The 20,587-nt window shown below is 60.5% G+C and overlaps 1 protein-coding gene across 2 annotated transcripts; it reads right to left on the bottom strand.

Moving 5' to 3' along the window:
- Positions 1-1,613: 1,613 nt before the first annotated feature.
- Positions 1,614-18,393, bottom strand: MIGA2 (mitoguardin 2). 2 transcript variants are annotated; one of them, XM_040963048.1, is made up of 16 exons: positions 18,358-18,393; positions 16,662-16,906; positions 15,949-16,144; positions 15,078-15,190; positions 14,471-14,582; positions 14,163-14,299; positions 9,333-9,450; positions 9,061-9,161; positions 8,453-8,568; positions 7,291-7,363; positions 7,118-7,204; positions 5,257-5,355; positions 4,474-4,608; positions 3,943-3,996; positions 3,476-3,592; positions 1,614-3,342 (listed from the first exon to the last, which is right to left on the bottom strand). In XM_040963048.1, the coding sequence occupies exons 2-16, from the start codon at positions 16,755-16,757 to the stop codon at positions 3,136-3,138; spliced, it is 1,761 nt and encodes a 586-aa protein (XP_040818982.1). In that variant the 5' UTR covers positions 16,758-16,906; positions 18,358-18,393; the 3' UTR covers positions 1,614-3,135. The 2 variants fall into 2 exon arrangements, with proteins under 2 accessions (XP_040818982.1, XP_040818981.1); XM_040963047.1 differs by lacking the exons at positions 3,476-3,592; positions 18,358-18,393 and having other exon boundaries at positions 16,662-16,858.
- Between the last annotated feature and the right edge of the window lie 2,194 nt (positions 18,394-20,587).

Consider the following 20,587-nt stretch of genomic DNA (forward strand, 5'->3'; position numbering starts at 1 on the left):
TTGCACGCAGTTTGTAACGTAAGACAGGCCCAGAGCAGAGCACCAGCCATCTGCATGGACACTGGGCTGGGGCGGACAAGTGCAGCTGACCTCCATGGCATAAGTGGTTTCTGCTGGAGATGCCATCCGGGAGGCCCTTAAGAGACACCAGAACACGGACTCCCTGAAGCCAGGCTGCCCCACACGTCCAGCACACCCCTCCACTGTACTGTGTGGGGAACACAGCAGGTGCATGCAACGGCCATCCTTCCTGTCGCATTTGTGCGCATGTCATGTATTAGTAACTGAAGCCACGGCTGATGGGGCATCTGGTGTCATGTCAGATGAGGACAGCGTGCTTTGGTGTTGTTGAGGTAGATTCTTACTGGGGGCTGTGCATCAGCTCAACAGGCTCCACCCTGCAGTGCCGGTTTGTGTCCTGGCTGCTCCACTTCCCACCCTGCTCACTGCTGTGGCCTGGGAAAGCAACAGAGGATGGCCCGATTAATTTTATAAATTTATTAAAAAATCCTTGTAAGAGATTAATTTTTATTGGAAAGGCAGATTTTACAGAGGGTCACTCCCCAAGTGACCACAACATCCAGCATTGGGTTAGATTGAAGCCAGAAGCCAGGAGCCAGAAACCTCTTCCAGGTCTCCCCCATGGGGGCAGGGCCCAAGTGTTTGAACCCTCCTCTGTTGCTTTCCCAGGCACACAATCAGGATGCCAGTACCACAGGCAAGGTGCAGCCTGTAGAGACCTCCCATCACAGCTGCGCCCATAGTGAGCAGAGCTGTGCTAGAAGCCCCATGTGGCTGCTCACAAGCTGGAACCCTAACTACTTCAGGGGGAGAATGGTGGGCATGATGCTGGAGGCCCCCCACCACCTGTGGCAGCTGTGCACCTGCAGCTATCCACGTGGTCCCTGGGGGCCAGGTCTCCTAAGGGGCAATCCCATCAACACAGCAAGGCTCTCAAGCCCTGCTTGTCCTACATGATCAGCCCAAGCAACAAGGGGTTCAACAGAGAACTCCCCCAAAAGGCTGACAGAACAGTTGCTGGCAAGTAGCCACTGGGATGTTTGGGAATGTTTTTTCAAGACTTGCTTATTTGAAAGCCAGAGTGCCAGAGGTTGCACTTCCTCCACTGGTTCACTCCTCGAACGGCTGCAATGATGGGAGACTGGACCAGCCTGAGGTGGGGCATGTGGGACCCCCACCCAGGTCTCCCACATGGATGCAGTGGTTGCTTTCCTAGGTGCATTAGCAGGGAGCTGGATGCAAAGTAGAGCAGCCAGGACTCAAATGAGAACCCACGTGGAACACCAGCATTGCTGAAGCCATCTAACCTACTGTGCTATTAACACCAGCCACAGAAGTCTAGAACCACAGTGTGGCAACCAGTATGCCTGTGGGATACACTGTGAGGCAGCCAAGCAAGTATGTGTCTGGGACACCATTATGCGCCCAGCACCGCGGTAACCAGCTTGGTTTCTGGCCCTGTAGGGGTTGCCTAGGAGGCCCCCACCCCTTTATCTGCTGGCTCACAAGTTCAGGGGTAAAATGTGTCTGGAACTTGGTCTGCAACTTGGGAAATACACAGAATAAACATAACTACACAGCAGCCACTGCAGTGTCGGTTGATGTTCTTTATGCAACTCCTTCGCCTTCCTTCTGCACATGGGAAAACATGTTTAAAGAAGCTAGGCCTCTCCAATGCAACTTCTGATTGCCACCTGGCCATGAGCATACCCAGGACCAGGCAGGCTGGGACCACTCTGCAGTCCAGCCTACACCGTATACTTCAAAGACTTTTCAGAGGAGAGATCTTCCACGTACTGCTTTCCTCCTCCAAGACCCATGGCTGCCAGGACTGGCCCAGGCCAAGCAGGGAGCCTGCAACTCCATCTGTCTCCCCTGTGGGTGTCAGGGTACTTGGGCCATCACCTGTTGCCTCATAGCATGGATGCCTACACTGTTCACCATGTGCCAAAGTAGGAGCCCGTCCCAGGTGCCCACTCCACACCCCAGGGAGCTCCTCACTACAAACACCCAGACCTTCATGCTCCTGCAACCTTCCCAGGTGCCCGTGCTCCCCCGCTCCAGTCAGAAGCTGTGACATGTTGAGTGCGAGAGGCAGGAAGTAGATGTGTAAACAGTTAAAATGGAAATGCCACTTCCGCGGGACCTGAAGCAAATCAGAGCAGGCCAGGTCGGCCAGGGCTACATTCAAAGCGCAGGGGGAGTGCAAACCAACGGAATGTGGGGTGGGGGAGGGTGCCTCACGCTCATGGGTCCCGTCTCTCCTCCATGTGCCCTCCCACCCAGATCCTCTCCCTCCAGCCTGGGGTACCAGAGGAGTGATTTCTCCTGCCGGTCTCACAGCCTGGAAAGGATGGAACCTCAAAATAAAGGCTTAAGGCAATAAATTAAAGTTCCCAGCACAGGTGAGGGACACTAGCGAATCTGCAGGCCCTGGGTGTCTCCCTGTGCCTGGCTCCTTGTGCGTTAACTGGCGGCCAAGTGCTTGCTGGGCCTGCTCTCTTGCTCCAGAGAGCAGGGGTTAGTTCAGCCCTGCTCATCCTTACGCAGCCTGCTGGGCCACAGGGCTGAGGAGCCCCCCACTGCAGCCCCCTCTGTCTAGGGCTGCAGCACGTGTGGGAGGAAACATGAGGTCTTTGGCAAGACGCGGGAATGTCCTGGGGCAGCATCCTGGTTGGCTGCTTGCGTTTGCCAAGAGCCCACACAGCCACAGTGGGCACACCAGGCTTGGGTGGCCACCAGCTCCTGGTGTGGTGGCGGTGGGGCTTTCAGGCCTTGCCAGGGCAGTTGGCTCCAAGCGCACACAGCCATGGGAGACCATGACCCTCACTGCAGAGCCCGCAGACCCCATCTTCCTCTGCCCCACTGCCCTGAGCCCTTTGTGGGCAGCCCTGGGGTACACACATTCCAGATCCTGACCCTGCCTATCCCAACCCTGCCTGGCCTTTGTCTCCTTGGGGCCTGCTGACCGCCGGGGGCTGTGGCCCTGCCAGAGATGTATCCTTGGGGCCTTGGGATTCCCAGGTGGGGGTGGGGACAAAGTCAGAGCCACCCCACGTTAGAAGGTTGGGCCAAGCCTCTCACGGCCACCGCTCCCGCGGGCACCTAGGCCTGCTACTGCACCCCCCCGAGGGGCCCGTTCTCCTGGGGCAGTGCCCCATCGAGGGCGACGCTGCTGGCCCCTGGCGCTCCCAGGTATCCCAGCAGGATCTCGCTGCGGCGCCGGGACAGCTGCAGGATGTCATCAGCGAGAGCCGACACCGACGTGTAGCGCACGTTGTCCAGGTCGAACATGTCACGCAAGTACTGCACGATCTGGTGCTGGCGGTAGGCGAGCAAGGCGGGCATCAGTCTAGGCCATGTGCTGTCCATCCCCTCGGTCCCCAGGAGCAGGCGCAGCCCCTCCTCCTGTGGACCCTGCGCCATGGAGGAGAATAGCTTCCCCTCGGCTCACCTTGAAGAAAGCGCAGACCTCGGTGAGCTGGGGCTTGGGGCCAAGGAAGCCGAAGGCCAGGACAGGGCTAACGTGCTCCGATACGGAGTAGAAATGAGAGATGAAGCCGTCGGGCACCTGCAACAGGTGGCAAGGCCAAGGTCGGGCTCATCTGGATTCCTTTCCAGCCGGCCAGACAAGCCAGGGCAAAGGACTCTGGACACCCCACTTTTCACTTCTGTGGACCACAGGACTACCTGTGGGGACTAGGCACATGGCAGATGCCCTGCTACCAGGGAGCAGCCCTGCCTTTCGAAGAGCCACTTCCCTTACCCGGGGCCTGGCCACACTCTTGCACCTGCTCCATGTTGGGCCTTGGGGGAGAAGACGCCCAGCTCAACGCTGGACAGGGGCAGCAGGCTGTGGGCCAGGGGCTCTGGGCACCAGGCAGAGGAGTCCAGGGACCCTGGAACCTGCCTGTCACTCACCATCAGCAGCCTCCTCTTGGCTTTCAGGACTGACCAGCACGCAGTGGCTAGGGCCTGCATCAAAGAGACAGGATGCCCGCCTGCTGTCAAGTCATGCCTGCCCCGTGGTCCCTGCATGCCCCCCAGCCCTCGCTCACCCCAGGGCCTCAGCGCCCAGGTACAGACATCTCCCTCCCCTGGATGTGGAATCAGATCTGGAAACTGGAACCTGGGCTCTGACCCTGGCCACTGAGGTCCCTGGCCAGAGCCACAGTCAGCCTGAGGTGCCTCTCCCACTGCCACAAAACAGCTGGTCGCCCCCAGTGGGTGTGTGGGTGACCGGGGCAGGCCCTGCTGACTCCGCTCTCCTTTGTGCCTCCTTGTCGGGTTATTCTCTAACTTGGTTTGGCTTCATGGAAACGAGGAGCACCAGCAGCAGCACGCACAGGCAGGATTCCAGGAGCGAGGGGCGCCAGGAGTAGAGCGCATGCGCACTGGAGCAGAGGGTGCCTCCTGTGGGGTGCCCAGGGGCTGGGGGCGGGAGGGGCGCACCGTCTCCTTGAAGCTGTCTGATAGCCAGCGGTTCCTCAGGACAGCCAGCACGGACGACGGGGGGCTCTCCAGGTCCTCGAAGGCATCCATGAGGATGAAGTCCAGCACGATGTCGAAGAAGCTCATGCATACCACCTGCATGGGGCAGGCAAGAGGTACTGAGGGGGAGAGGTACTGAGGGGGAGAGGTACTGAGGGGGAGAGGTACTGAGGGGGAGAGGTACTGAGGGGGAGAGGTACTGAGGGGGAGAGGGCGTGAGGGGAGGGGCGGGGGAGGGGGCGTGAGGGGAGGGGCGGGGGAGAGGGCGTGAGGGGGAGAGGGCGTGAGGGGGAGAGGTCGTGAGGGGAGGGGCGGGGGAGAGGGCGTGAGGGGGAGAGGGCGTGAGGGGGAGAGGGCGTGAGGGGAGGGGCGAGGGAGAGGGCGTGAGGGGGAGAGAGGTAGGGAGAGGAGGTGAGGGGGTGAGGGGTGGGGAAGAAGGCGTGAGGGGGTGAAGCACATGGTCTAGATTGATGCCCGCTTTGCCTGCGCGGAAGGGCTGGAGGAGGGGCGGGCATGAAGAAAGTAAGAGCTGAATAGGGCGGCCCGTGAGTGAACAGGAGCCAGGGGCCACTGGCCTCACCCCTGCCACCACCCTGGGCCTTGGCAGGAACTGGGCAGTGAGGGTATCCTCCCAGCCCCCTCCCCGAGCTGAAATGGATCCCAGTATGCCTGCCCCACCTCCCCACCAGAGGGCTGGGTGCAAAGGGCCCAGGACAGATGTCGGACTCTGGGCTGCACACTCACCCCACGGCCCTCCAGCTCTAGCCGGGTGGTGGCCCAGGTCTCAGGCCGCAGGGCGTAGTTCAGCAGCTCCTCATAGCTTTCCAAGAAGCCTTTGGGGCTCTGTGGGGACAAGCACAGCCCGTCCAGGTCACAGGGGAGGCCTCGGGAGCCACAGGGAACCTGCCCAGGCAGCAGCAGGTACAGGAACATTGAGACAGGGCAGTAACTCCCACCCACCACATGGCCCCCTGCCAGGACACCCAGGCGCGCCAGCAGCGTGTTAAGCCGGCTCCTCAGAAACACACAGGCTCCAGGCTCAGCCTCCACACCAGCCCAGAAGACACTGGTGACTGGAAGCCCAGGAGGAGAGCAAGAGCGCAGGGTAGCTGCCAGGGACCCATCACTCAGGGAACACGAGGACCACGCTCCTGCTGGCTGGGCACTGGGCCTGGCCCACAGGGAGCAGGCCACACACAGGCATAGGCGGGAGAGACCAGCTGCTGTAGCTTTGCAGAATAAGCAGCTCACATGGGACAGGGAGGGTGCCAGGGGCTGCCAGGGTCACCCAGCTCAGCCTCCTGATTCAGTGCCCTGTCAGCTCTCAGCCAACCCTGTGCATTTTTCATACTCTGCTACAAGTGTGTGAACAAAAAGACCTGAGGGACAGAATTCTAGATGCAGAGGAACCAGCCACGCAAAGGCGCTGACTTGGCAGGAAGCCAGGGGTGCACATATGCGCGCCCAGGGGAAGGGGGGGCACAGCATGTGGCAGCCAGACCCCAGTTTTCACACCATGGGCTGAGGGATGAGTGATATGGGGGGCTATGTGTTCTAGAAATACTCCCCAGGCATGTGAGGAGAAAACAGAGTGGAAAGGTCTGGTGCAAAGCTTGGCTCCGATCCACAAAAGGGAACTCACAGGGTGGCCCACCCACAAATAGGGCAGCGTCGCCCGCGACCAGAGAGTCACAGAGCCCCGGCCAGGCAGCACGAGTTAAAAGCAACTGTGAGCAGCAGGTGCTGCAGGCGGGGCCTCCGGGAAGGGCAAGCGGGCAAGGCCCAACATCTGAGTTCAAGAATACTTCAACATCAAGGCCCAAGAATACCTCAGCATGCCCACAGGGTCTGTACAAGGGTAACAGGGGTGACGACAGCCACGATGGCAAAGTGTCAGGTGCCATCTGAATGTTCGCCTGCCAGAGAACCAGACAAACCACCCTTGGTGGAGAGCACCCAGCGAGCTGGCCAAGATGGGTGAGAAGGGCTGTCAGGCCACGAGGCAGGGCAACAGGCCAGCGAGTAGGCATCTGCTTGGGCAACTGGGTGACTATGTTCAAAGGTGACAGGATCTGTGTCACCAAGCATGGATGGGCACGGGGGACCTCTGCAAACAGGGGGTGCATCTTGTCACTGGTGGGTTTTATGGAAATGTCACACTGGAGTTAAGGACAAAGACGCGACACCCATCTGTCACTCTCCACCTCCGCAGAGGCAGGCGGGTCTCAGCCCCCTCCAGTTCCTCTGTGACCCAAGACTGGAGCCAAAGATCCTTGACTTGGTTTCAGCATCCTGGCTCAGTGAATTAAGCCAGCATCCCACGTGGGTGCTGGTTCAAGTCCCAGATGCCCTGCTTCTGCTCCAGCTTCCTACTAATGTGCCTTGGAAAGCACTGGAAGATGACCCAATTACTTGAGCTCTTGCTGCCCACATGAGAGACCCAGATAGAGTTCCTGGCACCTGGCCTGGTCCAGCCTGGACCACTGCGGCTGTTTGGGGAATAGAGCCAGCAAATACAAGCTCGCCCTCTCCCTCTCTCCTCTCTGGAACTCTGCCTTTCAGGTAAACAGATGACCCTCCACACACTCAGCTACAAAAGCCCTACCTTTTCAGCCTTGGTCATCAGGCCCGCCACCATCTGCCGGCCAACCTCCCCAAAGAACAGCTGGTTCTGCTTCTCCTCCAGAAGACCCTGGGGAGAGAGGAGGAGGAGGATGTGAGCTGCGGGGCGGAGGGCAGCCATGGAGGCTGGGGCACAGGGGGTCAGGGAACACGCACCTCGAAGGCTTGCCGCACGCAGTGCAGCTTGGCAAGAAAGTCTTGGTCACCATAGCAGCCCAGCAGCTCTGTCCTGGCAGGGAGATAGGGGGAGCAGAGGATCACACTGCCTGGCCCTGGATGGTGCTGGGAGGCTCTGGCTTGAGCCCTGGCTCAGCCTGGCAGTGGGTGGCTGGGTCTACTGGCATGGGGAGCAGGGCTGGCCACAGGGTTCCAGGCTGAGCTGGGTCTGTCGAGCCATGAGCACTCCCACACCCTCACACGGAGGCACGGCAGCCAAGGCCGCCCCAGGACGCCCACATCCCCCAGTGAGGTGGCCTGGGTTCTGTTCTCAAGCCTCGGAGGCGGCAGCAGCTGGCCAAACAGCTGGGTCCACCACCATGTGGGAACACAGGGCAGTCCTAGCTCGGCTGCTGGCACTCAGAGGTAGGACAGAGACTCTAGTTCATGACTTTTTCTCCAAATAAGTAAGTGAATAAAATACAAATCCAAATTATACAAATCTTAGTATGTTCTGTGACAGCCCCACGCACGGGGTAGACACTGGCCCAGCAGTTAATATGCCCCCAGCCCGTGTCAGAGGGCCTGGGTTCAATGCCAGGGTCCAGCTCCCTGCTGACACAGGCCCTGGGAGGCAGCAGGTGACACGCTGAGGGTCCAGGTCCCTGCCACGCTCAGGGGAGACCTGCAGTGAGCTCTTGGCTCCCGGCTTCTGTCCGTTGGGCACCTGGGGCTGACCACAGCTTGGGGGAATTCCCTCTGTTTGCCTCTGTCTCTCAGAGTAACTAATTAAATAAAAACTGTCAACTCTGCATGCATTTCCAAAGCTCCCTTCCCATGAATTTTTTCCTCCCCCAACCACTGTCAGGAGACCACAGCTGAGACAAGGAGCTGTGCAGGACCCCAGGCTACCCTGTCTGCCCATCCCCCTGGGCTCCTTGGCCTTGCCAGAGAGAGGTTGTGGAGACTCGGGCTTAGGGACAGCACCCACTGCATTGCACGGTCAAGGCTTGCTAGGAACACAGGCAAACAGTGATAAACCAACAGTTCCAAGTGGTGAGCGTGCCAGTCTCCAGGCTCAGAGCCATCCCGGCAGGAAGTAGCTGCCTATACTCCCTGGGGCCGGTCCTCCCCACCCGCCACCACCTGCCCACGCTCACACCTGAGGGTCCGGCATGGCACCTTCCCCTCCTTCACCAGCTGCAGGGCTTCCTCGTAGGCGGCTGCGGGCCTAGACAGCGGGACTGGGCAGTCCCCAACCTGCAGGGACTCAAAGAGCTGGAGAGGGGAAGGGGGCAGTGGAGGCCAGTGTGAGCAGCAAGCCCGGGGAGGGGGCGGCCCAAGGCACCTGCCCACGACCACCTTCTCAGAGGGTCAGCAGGAACAATGGCTGAGCTAAGGGACCACAGGACTGGGCCCCGGGCTGGCCAACTCCTTTTACACCTGGGCCTTTCACACCCCAGCCCAAACCTCCCGTCCCAGCACAGGAACCTGAATAAACTCATGCCAGGTGCAGGCTGGCTGTAGAGAGCAGCAAGGGGGCAACACAAGGCCACGCCAGCAGGGCAGGGCCTCTGCTGTCTCAGCCCAACGTCCCTGTCCCCAGCAACCGTGCCAAGTCCCCCAGGAGCAGCCCTTGGAGATAGCCCAATGCTGCTTCCCACGGCCCCACAGCGCCCTTCCCTTGGCCCCACAGCGCCCTTCCCACGGCCCCACAGCGCCCTTCCCTTGGCCCCACAGCGCAGCAGGCCCTCGGCCCGCCCAACTCACCTCAGTGGCCGAGAAGAAGGAGTCCTCCGAGGTCAGGCTGTCCTCGTCGTCCGCCCGCACTCGCAGCGAGCCCTCGGTCAGGGGCAGCATGAGCGTCCTCTCTGGGGAAGGGGGTGAGGGGTGGCAAGAGGGACAAGGGCCAAGACGCCCACCCGCACACGCAAGTGTGCCGAGCCCGGCTCCCTGTCCTTGCCGTGTGCTAGGGGCGGGGCACGAGGATGAAGCAGTGCCTGGGAGCCCAGCATGGAGGGACCCACCCCGCGGCCGCTCACCGAGGTCCAGCAGCATGCTGTCCGAGGGGAAGGTGGAGCCAAACTCCTCCTGCAGGTGGTAGGCACGGTGCAGCAGGGCCTCAAGCTTCTCAGCAAACTCCCGGCGCTGTGACTCAGGCTGTGGAAGGACAGCGAAGGTGACCTTCAGGCCTTGGGCTCCCAGGGACCAGAGAGGGCTCAGGGACCCAAAGGGGCCCCGTGTTTAAGCACACCGGGGGCCCCACACACTTCCTCTTGACTGCATGTTGAAAGAGTCCGACTCTGGATGATCCAAGCTATGTGAAGTCTGTCAGCCTGTCCCCTCTCGCTTTTCTGATCACAGGATCCAGAAACCATTCCAGCAGAGGCTCGTGCTACAGTGCAGTCTGTTCGGCCACCTCCTATGACGCCTGCGTCCCCATGGTGCTACTTTGTGTTCCAGCTACTCCACTTCTGATCCAACCCCCTGCTAATGTGCCTGGGAGAGCAGTGGAGGATGGTCCAAGTGCTTGGGCCCCTGCACCCATGTGGGAGACATGAAAGAAGTTCCTGGCTTGGACCTGGTCCAGCAGTGAACCAGCAGCTGGAAGTTCCCTTTCTCCCTGCTCCAGATTCAAGCACGCCCAGCTCCAATTCCGGCTCGCACATTCCTGGGCACGCTTGGTGTTTTATGTGTCACTAGCTTCGGTGACACTGTGGTGTGGCAGATTCCTGTGGACGAGATGTGAGCAGCCAGGCAATGCAAGTATTTCTGCTAACCACCATAATCACTCCCAGGGCCAGCTCGAGGGAGCAGCCAGGGCAATGCTAAAATCCACTGTAAGTGCCAACCGGCTCCAAGGCAAAGCCCTGGGAACCCCAGGACTTCCCCGTAGCTGATGCCAATGACTGGCACAGGCCCAGCATGAGGGGGGCAGGAGCGCTGGGGTGTGAAGTGAGGGGGACCACAGCAGAGACCCAGGCAGGGGCTTGTAGTGTCACTGGGCAGTGTGTCTGCTGGTGGCCTCTGAGGCCTTGGCACTGTCCTGGGGTCCAAGGCCTGGCATGGGAAGAAAGGGGGGTACCCCTGCCGTCTGCTGTCCCCAGGGAGAGGTGAGTGCTGACCTGGCTTATCTGTTTTCCACCACGGCTGCCAGGGCCTGCACCTGAACGTAACTGGACTCCAGGGAGGAGACCTAAGCTGCCTCCAGCCTGAGGCCCTGGGGGAAAGGAACCGGAGGGCGGGGGAAGGTGGCTGGGGCTAACAGTGGCCGGTCACCGTGGGCCACCCAGAGTCAGGGAGCTCGCTGCTCAGCCTCAACACATCCCTCTGAGACAGCGACCCATTCTGTGAGCAAACCCAAGCAGGCTGGGGGGGGTTGGAGGCCACCAGGCTGGCTTCTCTGGCTGGGATGGCCCCCTTCTCAGGGCCGGCAGAGCCTTACACTCCCAATCAAGGGGTGCAGCTCTCCCGGCCCCTGAAACGATCGCAGGGCAGGTGACACACCAGACACACCGACACCACCAGTAAACTTGTAGTTAACACTTTTGTGTGGCGCTGGCCACATGGCACAGCAGGTAATGCCACCTCCTGTGACACCAGCATCCCATACAGGTGCCAGTTCACGTCCTGGGTACTTTATTTCTGATCCAGCTCCAGGCTAATGGCCTGGGGAAAGCAATGGAAGATGGCCCAAGAGTCTGGATTCCTACACCCATGTGGGAGACTTGGAAGAAGCTTCTGGCTGCCAGCCTCAGCCTGGCCCTGCCCTGGATGTCAGAGCCATCACAGTGAAGCAGCAGATGAAAGATCTCTCTAACTTTGAGCTTCAAATTAAATATATCTTACAGAGTAAATGAATAAAGCCTCAATGTCACAACGGAAAAGGTAAAAAAGAGACTCGCAGATGGGGACTGGTGACCAGATGAGGGAGGGGCACCCCAGGCCAGCCGGGCCAACACTCAAGGCAACAGGGTCAACCCAAACAAGGTCTCTGTGGGTCTCTCCAGGAGGCCCAAGGACACCCAGTGAGCACGTCTGAAAACACACTTGACATTACGGATGTTTGCCCCACCAACACAGGACCACATGCGGCAGCAGGTCAAGTCAGGCCCTTGGCCACCCACATCCCTTACGGATGTTTAAATCCTAGCTATTCCGCTTCCTATCCAACTTCCTGCTAATGCTCCTGAGACTTAGTGCCTGACTGATAGGGGCATGAAGAAAATGCAGACATGCGTGGCACACAGGGCGAGAAGCTGGTCACATCAGGTTGTAGACTGCAGACCTAGCCTGCAGAACCAGCACTCAGTATACCTGCCTTTCCAATAAAAATAAATAATTCTTAAAAAAAAAAAGAGGGGTGTATTTCATGGCACGTGGACTCCATGACAAGCAGAAAGCTGCCTGGAGGGAGACAGGGTGGTTCTGGCTGGCTCTGGGTGACAGGCACATGCCATGGCTGCCACTGGGCTCCTCTGGGCCTGCAGGCAGCTGGCGGCCAATGCCCCACGCTCAGACTAGGTTCTTCCCTTCCAGTTGTGTAGTGCTGACCATTCTGAGACTATCTGATCGCTTTTACAGTAACGGGATCCACTTTCCATAGTACATACAATCTGGAGAGACTACCGCCTTCCTTGGTGCCCTGTCCCCGATGCTCCCCTGCAAGTGCCTGTCGTCTGCCCACGTGCAGACCAGACACAAAGCCACCGTGCCACAGCCACACATGGGCCGTAGCACATACAGGCCATACCAGGCTGCCCAGGCATTTCCCTGCCCTTCACTCCACCCCAGCCTCCAGCAGTCGCGTCCAGCTGTGGTAGATGGCCTGGATACCTCCAGTCTGTGCCTGTGTGGGCTGGCCACGTCCCCACCCTCAGGCTGCAAACGGTTTCCCAGGCTCCACTGCCAGCTGGCTCCTGGGCAGCTCAGGTGCAGGGGTAAAGGCAGTAAGGGAGAGGGCAGAGAAACACTCCCACAGGCCAGCCCCCTGCCCCAGGCCTGGGCACCACACCCCTGCAGGCCTACCCTCACCTGTGCAGCCAGCCCCAGGGCTCAGCTGCCCCTGGAGTTAACACCGAGGTGTTCCCACTCCCTGACTGGCCTCCACTGATACAAGCGGCTCCCTCCCTCGCAGGTGTCAGGGTGGGACAGGGGCCGGCGCTTCCTGTCCTTCCCCTTCAGCACAGAAACACGCACAGAATGACACGGAGGCTGGCAGTGTGGCACAGCAGGTTAAGTTACCACTCAGGACACCACCAGCATCCCAGTTCAAGCCCTGGTTGCCCATTTCTGATCCAGCTCCCTGTTCACGCACCTGGGAATGCAGCCAAGGACGGCCCAAGTGCTTGGGCGCCTGCACCCCATGACACTTCCGGATGCAATCACAGGTCTGACCCAGACCCAGCAATTGTGCAGTGAGGAAGCAAACGGTTTCTCTCATAACTGGGGCTAAAGTGTCCTGTTCGGCCTCTCCTGGAGACCCAGGCAGGCAGAGGGGTCTTGGGAGGTCACACAGGCGCCCCCTCCCTGCAGCCCTGCCCTCAGAGGGTGCCATGACAGGAATAGGAATGCACAGCCTGCTGCTGCCGTACCCCCTCAGGCTCTGGCACACTCCGTCGCTCGCGATCCCACCTGCAGGCCCCCACAGCCCACAGACAGGCACAGCTCCATTCCCACTTCTGCTGACTAGACGCAGCACAGCTTCCTCATGGCCCATGACATACGCGTGGCAGGCTCTGCCTACATTCGGGCGCACTGTTCTGTCCTCATGCTGGGGTACATGCCACACGTGTGTGCACACAGACACCATGCGCCTCTAGAGGGCACACCCCACAAGGCTGAGGCAGGCAGCACCAGCGGGGACACGCCTCCTCCACGCCTCCCCTGGGAGCACAGGGGGCCACACACCACAGGGCTCCACTTGTTGGGGGCACTGACAATTTCCTGCCCTGTGATTGGCCCTTTGCCCTGATTGGTGTGCCTTGGGTATCTTTAAGCTGATTGGACAGGTTTGACAGATAAGTGGGGGGCTTGGTGGGGGAGGGGCGTCAGCGTAACGGACATAACAGTTTTTTAACGGAAGATCGGAATAAAGCGCCTCGGAGACTCTCTCAAGTGTCGGGTGATTTCTTCCGCGGGACGGGAGACCCCAGATAACTGGCGCTGTGACTTGGATAGAAGTCAGCTGGTGAACACCAGGAAGGTAAGCTGAGCAGATTGCTCAGGGAGCCACTTAGGGCAGGAATTAGTTTACAACTGAGCTTTCTGCTCAGGAAGCCGCACTAGGCGGGGACGTGCACATCAAGTTCACGGGTCTAGCAACGAGTCAAGTTCACGGGGTAGCGACCATTAAAGCTAGGGTCTAGTGACCATTCAGGCTTGTGGTCTAGCGGCCATCCAGGGTCGCGGTTTACCGGGTTTACCACCATTCCCGATCGCATTTACTGCCCATTCAAGATCGCATTTGCGACCCATTCATGATCGGTTAACGATCGCTCAATTTCACGATTTAACGATCAGTCAAGTTCGCAGGTTAGTGAGGATCAGAGGTGTTAGAAACATGGGCAATTTAACTTCTTCAATGCAGGAAGAAGCTTCCTTAAAAGGCAGAGATAGCACTGAAGAATACTCAGACTCAGGCAGTCTGGCGGGAGCCTCTGGCGAGGATATTGATGAACTCGTGCAGAAACCAGAGACGGCCTCAATGCAATCAAAAAGGTCTATCTGGCAGCCGGCTCTCCCTCCGGGAGGACCCCCGATATCCACTCACCAAGCGCAGGCAACAACACTTCATTAAAATAAAACCCCCAGGGCAGGACAGTGACCGCCCCACAGGACAAGTGCTTGCTGGGAAGGGACGGGCCACCTACCTCAGACAGGGCCGCCGACGCAGTCTCAGGGTCCCACAGGCTGTCGCCAGGTGTGGGGGTGCTGCCCCCGTCCCCCTTCTGGCCCACGCTCAGAGCCTGTTCCCACTTCTGCAGGGCCTCCTCAAACAGCTCCATGCCTTTGCAAGGTGGGGGAGAAGGGAGTCAGGCCCCAGGCAGCACCAAGGTGGGAGCGCCCAGCGGAACCTGGGCAGGGGCAGTGTGTGCAGGGCAGGGCAGCACCCAGGACCATGACCCGTTCACTCCTCCCAGCCACCCTGCCCTGCCCAGGCCGCTCGCCCAGCCCGCACCTTGCATGTAGAGGCTCTCAGCATGGCCATCGCTGGTAGTTATAGACTCCTCCATCCCTCGGGCGTCCCATGATCCCAAACACGTAGGGCTGGAGGAGTTCGCGGCTGCCATCTGGGCACCACATGGGGCAAGGTCAAGGAGTAAAGCTTTTGCAGACCCAGCCTGCCCAAGCACCAGCCCTGAGCTAGCCCAGCCACTAGGCCCACAGCCCCAGGAGAGCCAGACCCACCAAAAACTCAGAGACCACCAAGTGGGATGGGCTGGCAGCAGCCCCTCACCCATCCCACATTCTGGCTGCAAGCCAGCCTCTCAGCCACGGGAATGACCCCCTGCCCAAGCAGGCTGGGGGCCCCCCAGAAGAGGGGCCATCTTTGAGCTGCTCCTGGGTCCCCACGGCAGGGCCTGGCTCGCAGCTGGGACTGGGGGCTTATTGAGGGAGGGAGGGAGGGAGGGAGGGAGGGAGGAGAAATGACTGACAGTAATTCACCGAGCAGCTTCTTCCCCAGGGGTCACCCACACTTCCAGGCCAGTAACAATCCCCTTCTCCCTTCCAGTCTGGAAGCTTTGGCATGAGCCCCCAGTGCAGGCGCACAGGCCGGCCCTCACCGAGGCCAGGCTGTGGGAGGAGCCGGAGCGCTTGCTGGGCTCGATGGAGGAGATGCCACTGAGGGTGTCGTTGCTCTTGCTGCCCGGGCTCTGCACCCTGCGGCTGGAGTAGCCTGCGGGGAAGGCGGAGGACAGGCGGGGGTCACCCCAAAGGAGGGGTCCAGCTGAGAACCAGACCCGGCCACGTCCTGCCTCATCATTCAGCCACCCCACCCTTCCTAAGGGGTCTAAGGCAACAGCATTTGAAAATGCCCAACTGACAGTGTATTCGCTGAGAGGGGAGGGGACGAGGCCAAGCAGAACTCAGTGGCACAGCACGGCAGCTGCTAGCGAGAGGCTGTGGGCTCAGGGGGCCGCCACAGGTGCAAGCGCAGCTCCTTGGTGTGCCTGGGGCCACTCTCCACCTATCTAAAGTCATCCCTTCCTAGCCATGGAGGGGCTTTCCTGCGCCATGACAACTGGCATGCAAAATGTCCCTCCATGGGCACCGCTGCTGCCCCTGTCACCTGCCCCAGGACCCTCCCAACCTTGGCAAGAGGCAGAGGGGTGTGGAGGTGTGGCCACCAGCTGCGCTACCACATCATCAGGGCAACGCAGGGTGCGGCCCGGCAAGGCTAGGGGCAACAGAACAGCTCTCTCCCCTGTGAGCACTGCGGGCTGACGTGTCCATACATGTTTGTGCATGCGTGTGCACACACACACACACACACACACACACACACACACACCAGTCCAGGGAGCCCCAGCTGCCTGCAAACTGACCCTTCGCATGCAGAAGGGAGGGGACAGGGGTGTGAAGACCCCACCCTCCCCAGGCCTGGAGCCACAGCCCCAGCCTGACACTCACCAACCCCTCCCCACGCATACCCACCTTTCTTCGCTGAGGGCATCTTCCTGGCCATGAGGATGGGCAGGGGCATCGTGCCCAGCTCAGGGCCCACTTGCTTCTTTCGCCTCCCGCGCCTCTTCAGCTGGTGGGCGGCCAGGGCCAAGGCCACGGTCCCGAGGGCAGTAGCGAAGAGGACCTTCCGCAGGCCAGGTGTCAACCGCAGCTGTGAGAACGCTGACTGTGCGGGAGAGGGGGTGGTGGCCGGTCATGTCTCCCTCAGGAAAGGCCCGGGCACCCAGGGACAGGGGACCATGGCTGAGCGGGTGAGGGACACAGCAGCCTCCCCTCTGAAGGGTGGCAAAGTGCCCTCGCCGAGAGGATGGGGGCATTGGGTCCCTGACACCGTCCGTCACAAGGCTCAGAGCAGCCAGGCCCTGTGCTTCCCTCCCTGAAGGAGGGACCCGCGGCTCATAGGGGGCACACACCCGCTCAGCAGACAGGGACCAAGCTCCAACCAATCGTGCCACCCCCACTTCCTGAAGGACTCCTCGATGCTCCCGCCATGCTGCCCACTGCATTGGGCTGTGGGAGCACTGGATGTGGGAGCAGCCAGAGGCCTGGGCACCACGAACACCATCCATGGCCAGCACGGCAGGGAATCAACCCCCATTATAGACTGAGTCTGCACAGCCTAGAGGCAAAGAGCAGGCCCGGCTCTCCAGGACCCCCAAAGACCCAGGGTTCAGAGGCTGTACCTGTCCAAACGTCGTGTACAGGAACACGGGGATCTCGGCCACGGTCATGGCGAGGGCCTGGATCACGGACATGCCTTCCGTCCGCCGGAACGCCATGGCGGGCCCAGCACCCCCGGAGACGAGAGCCCGGAGAGTCGAGAGCTGGTCCAAGAAGCTGTCCTTCACCTGGCTGCTGGCTGGGTCTCGGGCACTGGCCACGCCCCGGCACGATAGGGACTCGCATCCCAGAAGGTGCCCCCACAGAGCTGGGAGACAGATGACCACTTGAGGCACAAGAACATGGCAGGGCGTGGCCTCAGCCAGAGCAGGCCCCTGCACCCGCGGCAGCCACGACCACCACCACAGCGGCCAGAAGAGCAGCCCAAGGCCACACGGCACGCGGAGCTCACCTCAAAACTGGGGCCTCGGGCCTCATTAGAGCGCCTTCTTCCACCCACCCCCTGGTTGGGAGTGGGAAGCATCTGCTCACCCGATCTCCCAGCAAAGTCCGGATGTGTCACCCCAGGAGCGGCTAGCACTGTCCGTCTTTCCCCCACCCCACCCCCCAGCTTCCCAGGGAGTCCAAAGTCACAGGGCCAGCCAGTGAGGCCGCACAGCTGGCGTGTGGCCTCCAGCCCTCCAGCGCCGTCAGGACTAGGGCCAGAAGCAGCAGCCCCCGCATAGCACACACAGAGGACCAGGGCACTGTCCCTGGGATGTCCTGGGGCGACAGCCCAAGTCCCCGGACCAGCACACGAGGCGGCTTATGCAGCAAACACACACAACCTTCCCGTCCAGCTCCGGCCCCCAAGCTCCGGCCTGGGGGCTGCCTCTAAGGTCAAGGAAAGGATTCCACGAGACACTCCTCCCCCTGCCCCAGCAGTGGCGGCACCCTGAAGAGCCCACTGCAGCGGGGCCTGCAGGCTCCCAGTCGGCCCCCAGTGAGTAGCCCCACGTCCAGGACACCTACTGAGGACCTCAAGCTTGGGGACACCAAGGAGCCAGTGAGGACACAGAGGATGTCTCCCAGGTTGCCCCTTCCATGCCATCCCTGCAAGGACATGGCTGGAATGCAGGACTGGGAGGCGGGGCCTGAGGCCTGGTGCAGCACCCCTCTTCCCAAGCCGCTGACCAGGCCTGGGGATCTGTCCCCCTGAATCCAGGACCCCATGAGAGAGGTGGTCAGCTCTTCCCCCAGCACAGACACCTGTGACGCTGTACCGGGCTGGCCCCACCTGGCCTAACCCTACACTGGGAAAGACGACCTTCCTCGCTCCACCCCTGCCAGGGCACTCAACACCTCAGCCCCCGGCGCCCTAGGACCCCACATTCCACCCCGGACCCCAGGGACGTCCCGACCCTGGCACACTTCTGCCTTTCATCCCAACCCAGACCGCTCGCTCGCACTTGGCAGGGCACTGGACAACCCCGCAAAGGTCCTCAGGCACCTCTGGGGCAGGCTCCGACCGTGACCCCCGCAAAACCCTCAGGTGCACAGGCCCGCACTCCCGCGCCCTTCTCTCCCCAAGCCCCAGGGCTCGGTGCCCGCGCTCCCGCGGTGACCCCCTCGAACGTTCCAGGCCCAGGTATCTCCTCCCCGAGCCCCTTCTCGGCTCCTTCGGACGGCGGCAGCGGCCCGGACAGCTCCGGCCGCTCTTCCAGCCCTGCTCCCTGCCGCCTTGCCCCGCTGCCCGCCCGGCCGCCCGCCGCGGCTCACCCGGGATCCCATCGCTGCGGAAGGGCAGCGTCTCCTTCCCCGGCCTCCGCGCAGCCAAACGCGCAGCCGCCGGGAGGCGTGGCATCGAGGCGGTAGGGCGTGGCCTCGCGCCCGGCGTGCCCCCGCCTCGGCCAATGAGCATCGTTGAAGCTCCCCGCGCAGCCGCCGGGGCGTGACCTCGCGCCCTGCCTGCCTCACCTCGGCCAATGAGCATCGCCGGAACTGCCCGCGCTGCTGCTGCGGCTACGGGCCCAGGAGGAGGATCACGTGGCCGGACCCGTCCCTCCTACTTTCTGCCCCGCCCCGTAAGTGCGGTTGAGACTCTCCTCTCTTATGATTGGCCCCGGGGATGAAATTGACAGGAGTGGCTCACGAGAGGGGGAGGAGCCACCCTTAAAGGGACCTCCATGGGAGCGCTCTAGGATTCCCTTAGGGGCCAGCTCAATAGGCTGATCCTCCACGTTCAAGCGCCAGCATATGTATGCCGGTTCGAGTCCGGCTGCTCCACTTCTAATTCAGCTTGCTGTTTATGGACTAAGAAAGCAGGAGAGAAAGGCTGGAGTCTTTGGGACCCTGGACCTGCATAGGAGCACGTGGGGGGCAGGAGACCCACTGAATGGGGGTGGGGAAGAAGAGAGCAGGGCACCCAGCATTCCGGGAATGGGAGAGGCAAAGTCACAGAGAAGGAAGCTGGAAGGAGAGGCAGCAGAGCCAGGTAGACAGAACATGCTTGTCACAGCTGGGCTGCCTGGATCCACGTCTCCCCATGTGACCTTGGATGCTGTCACAGTTCACCCTGACCACCACCACAACCACCACCACCCCCCCAAAATACCAAACACAGTGCTGGGACAGAAGCCAGCAGGTGGTAACACGCCCACTGCCCACGAGTGCTCCTTTGCTGTGTTCTGATGTGTCTGGGAAGAGAGAGAGGGGTGCCCCAGCACCTAGGACAGCCCCCACAAAGAAGTGCCCAGTGTGAGTGAGCAAAGGCAGGCAGATGTGGCCGAGGGCTGCGTAGATGTGGCCGGACGAACCACTGGTGAGGGAGCCAGTGACCGCGTCAACCACCAGTGACACCCCATCGTCAAGGGTTACCGTGGGGTCTGGCGCACTGGTTCAACATATCTTGCATCAGCCTGGATCCCATATGGACACCGGTTCATGTCCCAGCTGCTCCACTTCCCATCCACTCCTTGCTTGCGGCCTGGGAAAGCAGGCCCCAACCAGCACCCATGTGGGAGAGCTGGAAGGAGTTCCTGGCTCCTGGCTTCAGATCAGCTCAGCTCCAGCCACTGCAGACACATGGGGAGTGAACCAGAGGATGGAAGATCTTTGTCTTTCCTTCTCGCTGTAGATCTGTCTTTTCAATAAAAATAAATAAATCGGGCCCGGCATGATAGCGTAGCGGTTGAAGTCCTTGAACATGTTGGAATCCCATTTGGCCGCCGGTTCGTATCCCGGCAGCTCCACTTCCCATCCAGCTCCCTGCCTGTGGCCTGGGAAAGCAATCAAGGACGACCCAAAGCCTTGGGACCCTGCACCCACGTGGGAGACCTGGAGGAAGTTCCTGGCTCCTGGCTTCGGATCAACGCAGCTCAGGCTGTTGCAGCAGCTTGGGGAATGAACCCCAAGATTCTCCTTGGGAACCCCAAGGTCCCCAAGGAGAGATCTTCCTATCTCTTCTCCTTTCTGTGTATCTGACTTTACAATAAAAATAAATATTTCATAAATAAATAAGTAAATAAATGTATATATATAAACATGTATATAACTACAATGCCATTAATGATCATTGACCTTTTGAACTGGGAGCAGCTGGCTGCAAGGTGGGCCCGTTCGCTGCAGCCTGGCAGAGCCCCTCCTCTCCCCTTATGATGGCAACCACTGCCCTCCCCAACTCTCTTTCAGGATTGCGATTTAGTGGGGGCCACGCGCACTTCCTTGTCTCACTTCCTTCCCCTCAGCCCCACCCAAACCCTGCCTCCACTGGGTCAAGCCCTGGCTGGAGCAAACACCACCCTAACGTGTGCAGGGGAGACCCCAGCCTGCGGGGGCGGCTCATTATCTGGCCTGTGGTAACCTCACTGCACCTCCTCTGCTCTCCAAATTCCCAGCCCTCTGACCCCATCCCACAAACCAGTGTCTCCTCCTCCTTTTCGCCCCACCCTTCTGGGCCCCAGGAACCACCCCCGCCTTTAAAGATTTATTTATTTTTATTGGAAAGGCA

Source organism: Ochotona curzoniae, unplaced genomic scaffold, assembly GCF_017591425.1.
Source record: "Ochotona curzoniae isolate NIBS_2020 unplaced genomic scaffold, NIBS_Ocur_1.0 scaffold_3208, whole genome shotgun sequence".
Classification (NCBI taxonomy): Eukaryota; Metazoa; Chordata; class Mammalia; order Lagomorpha; family Ochotonidae; genus Ochotona; species Ochotona curzoniae.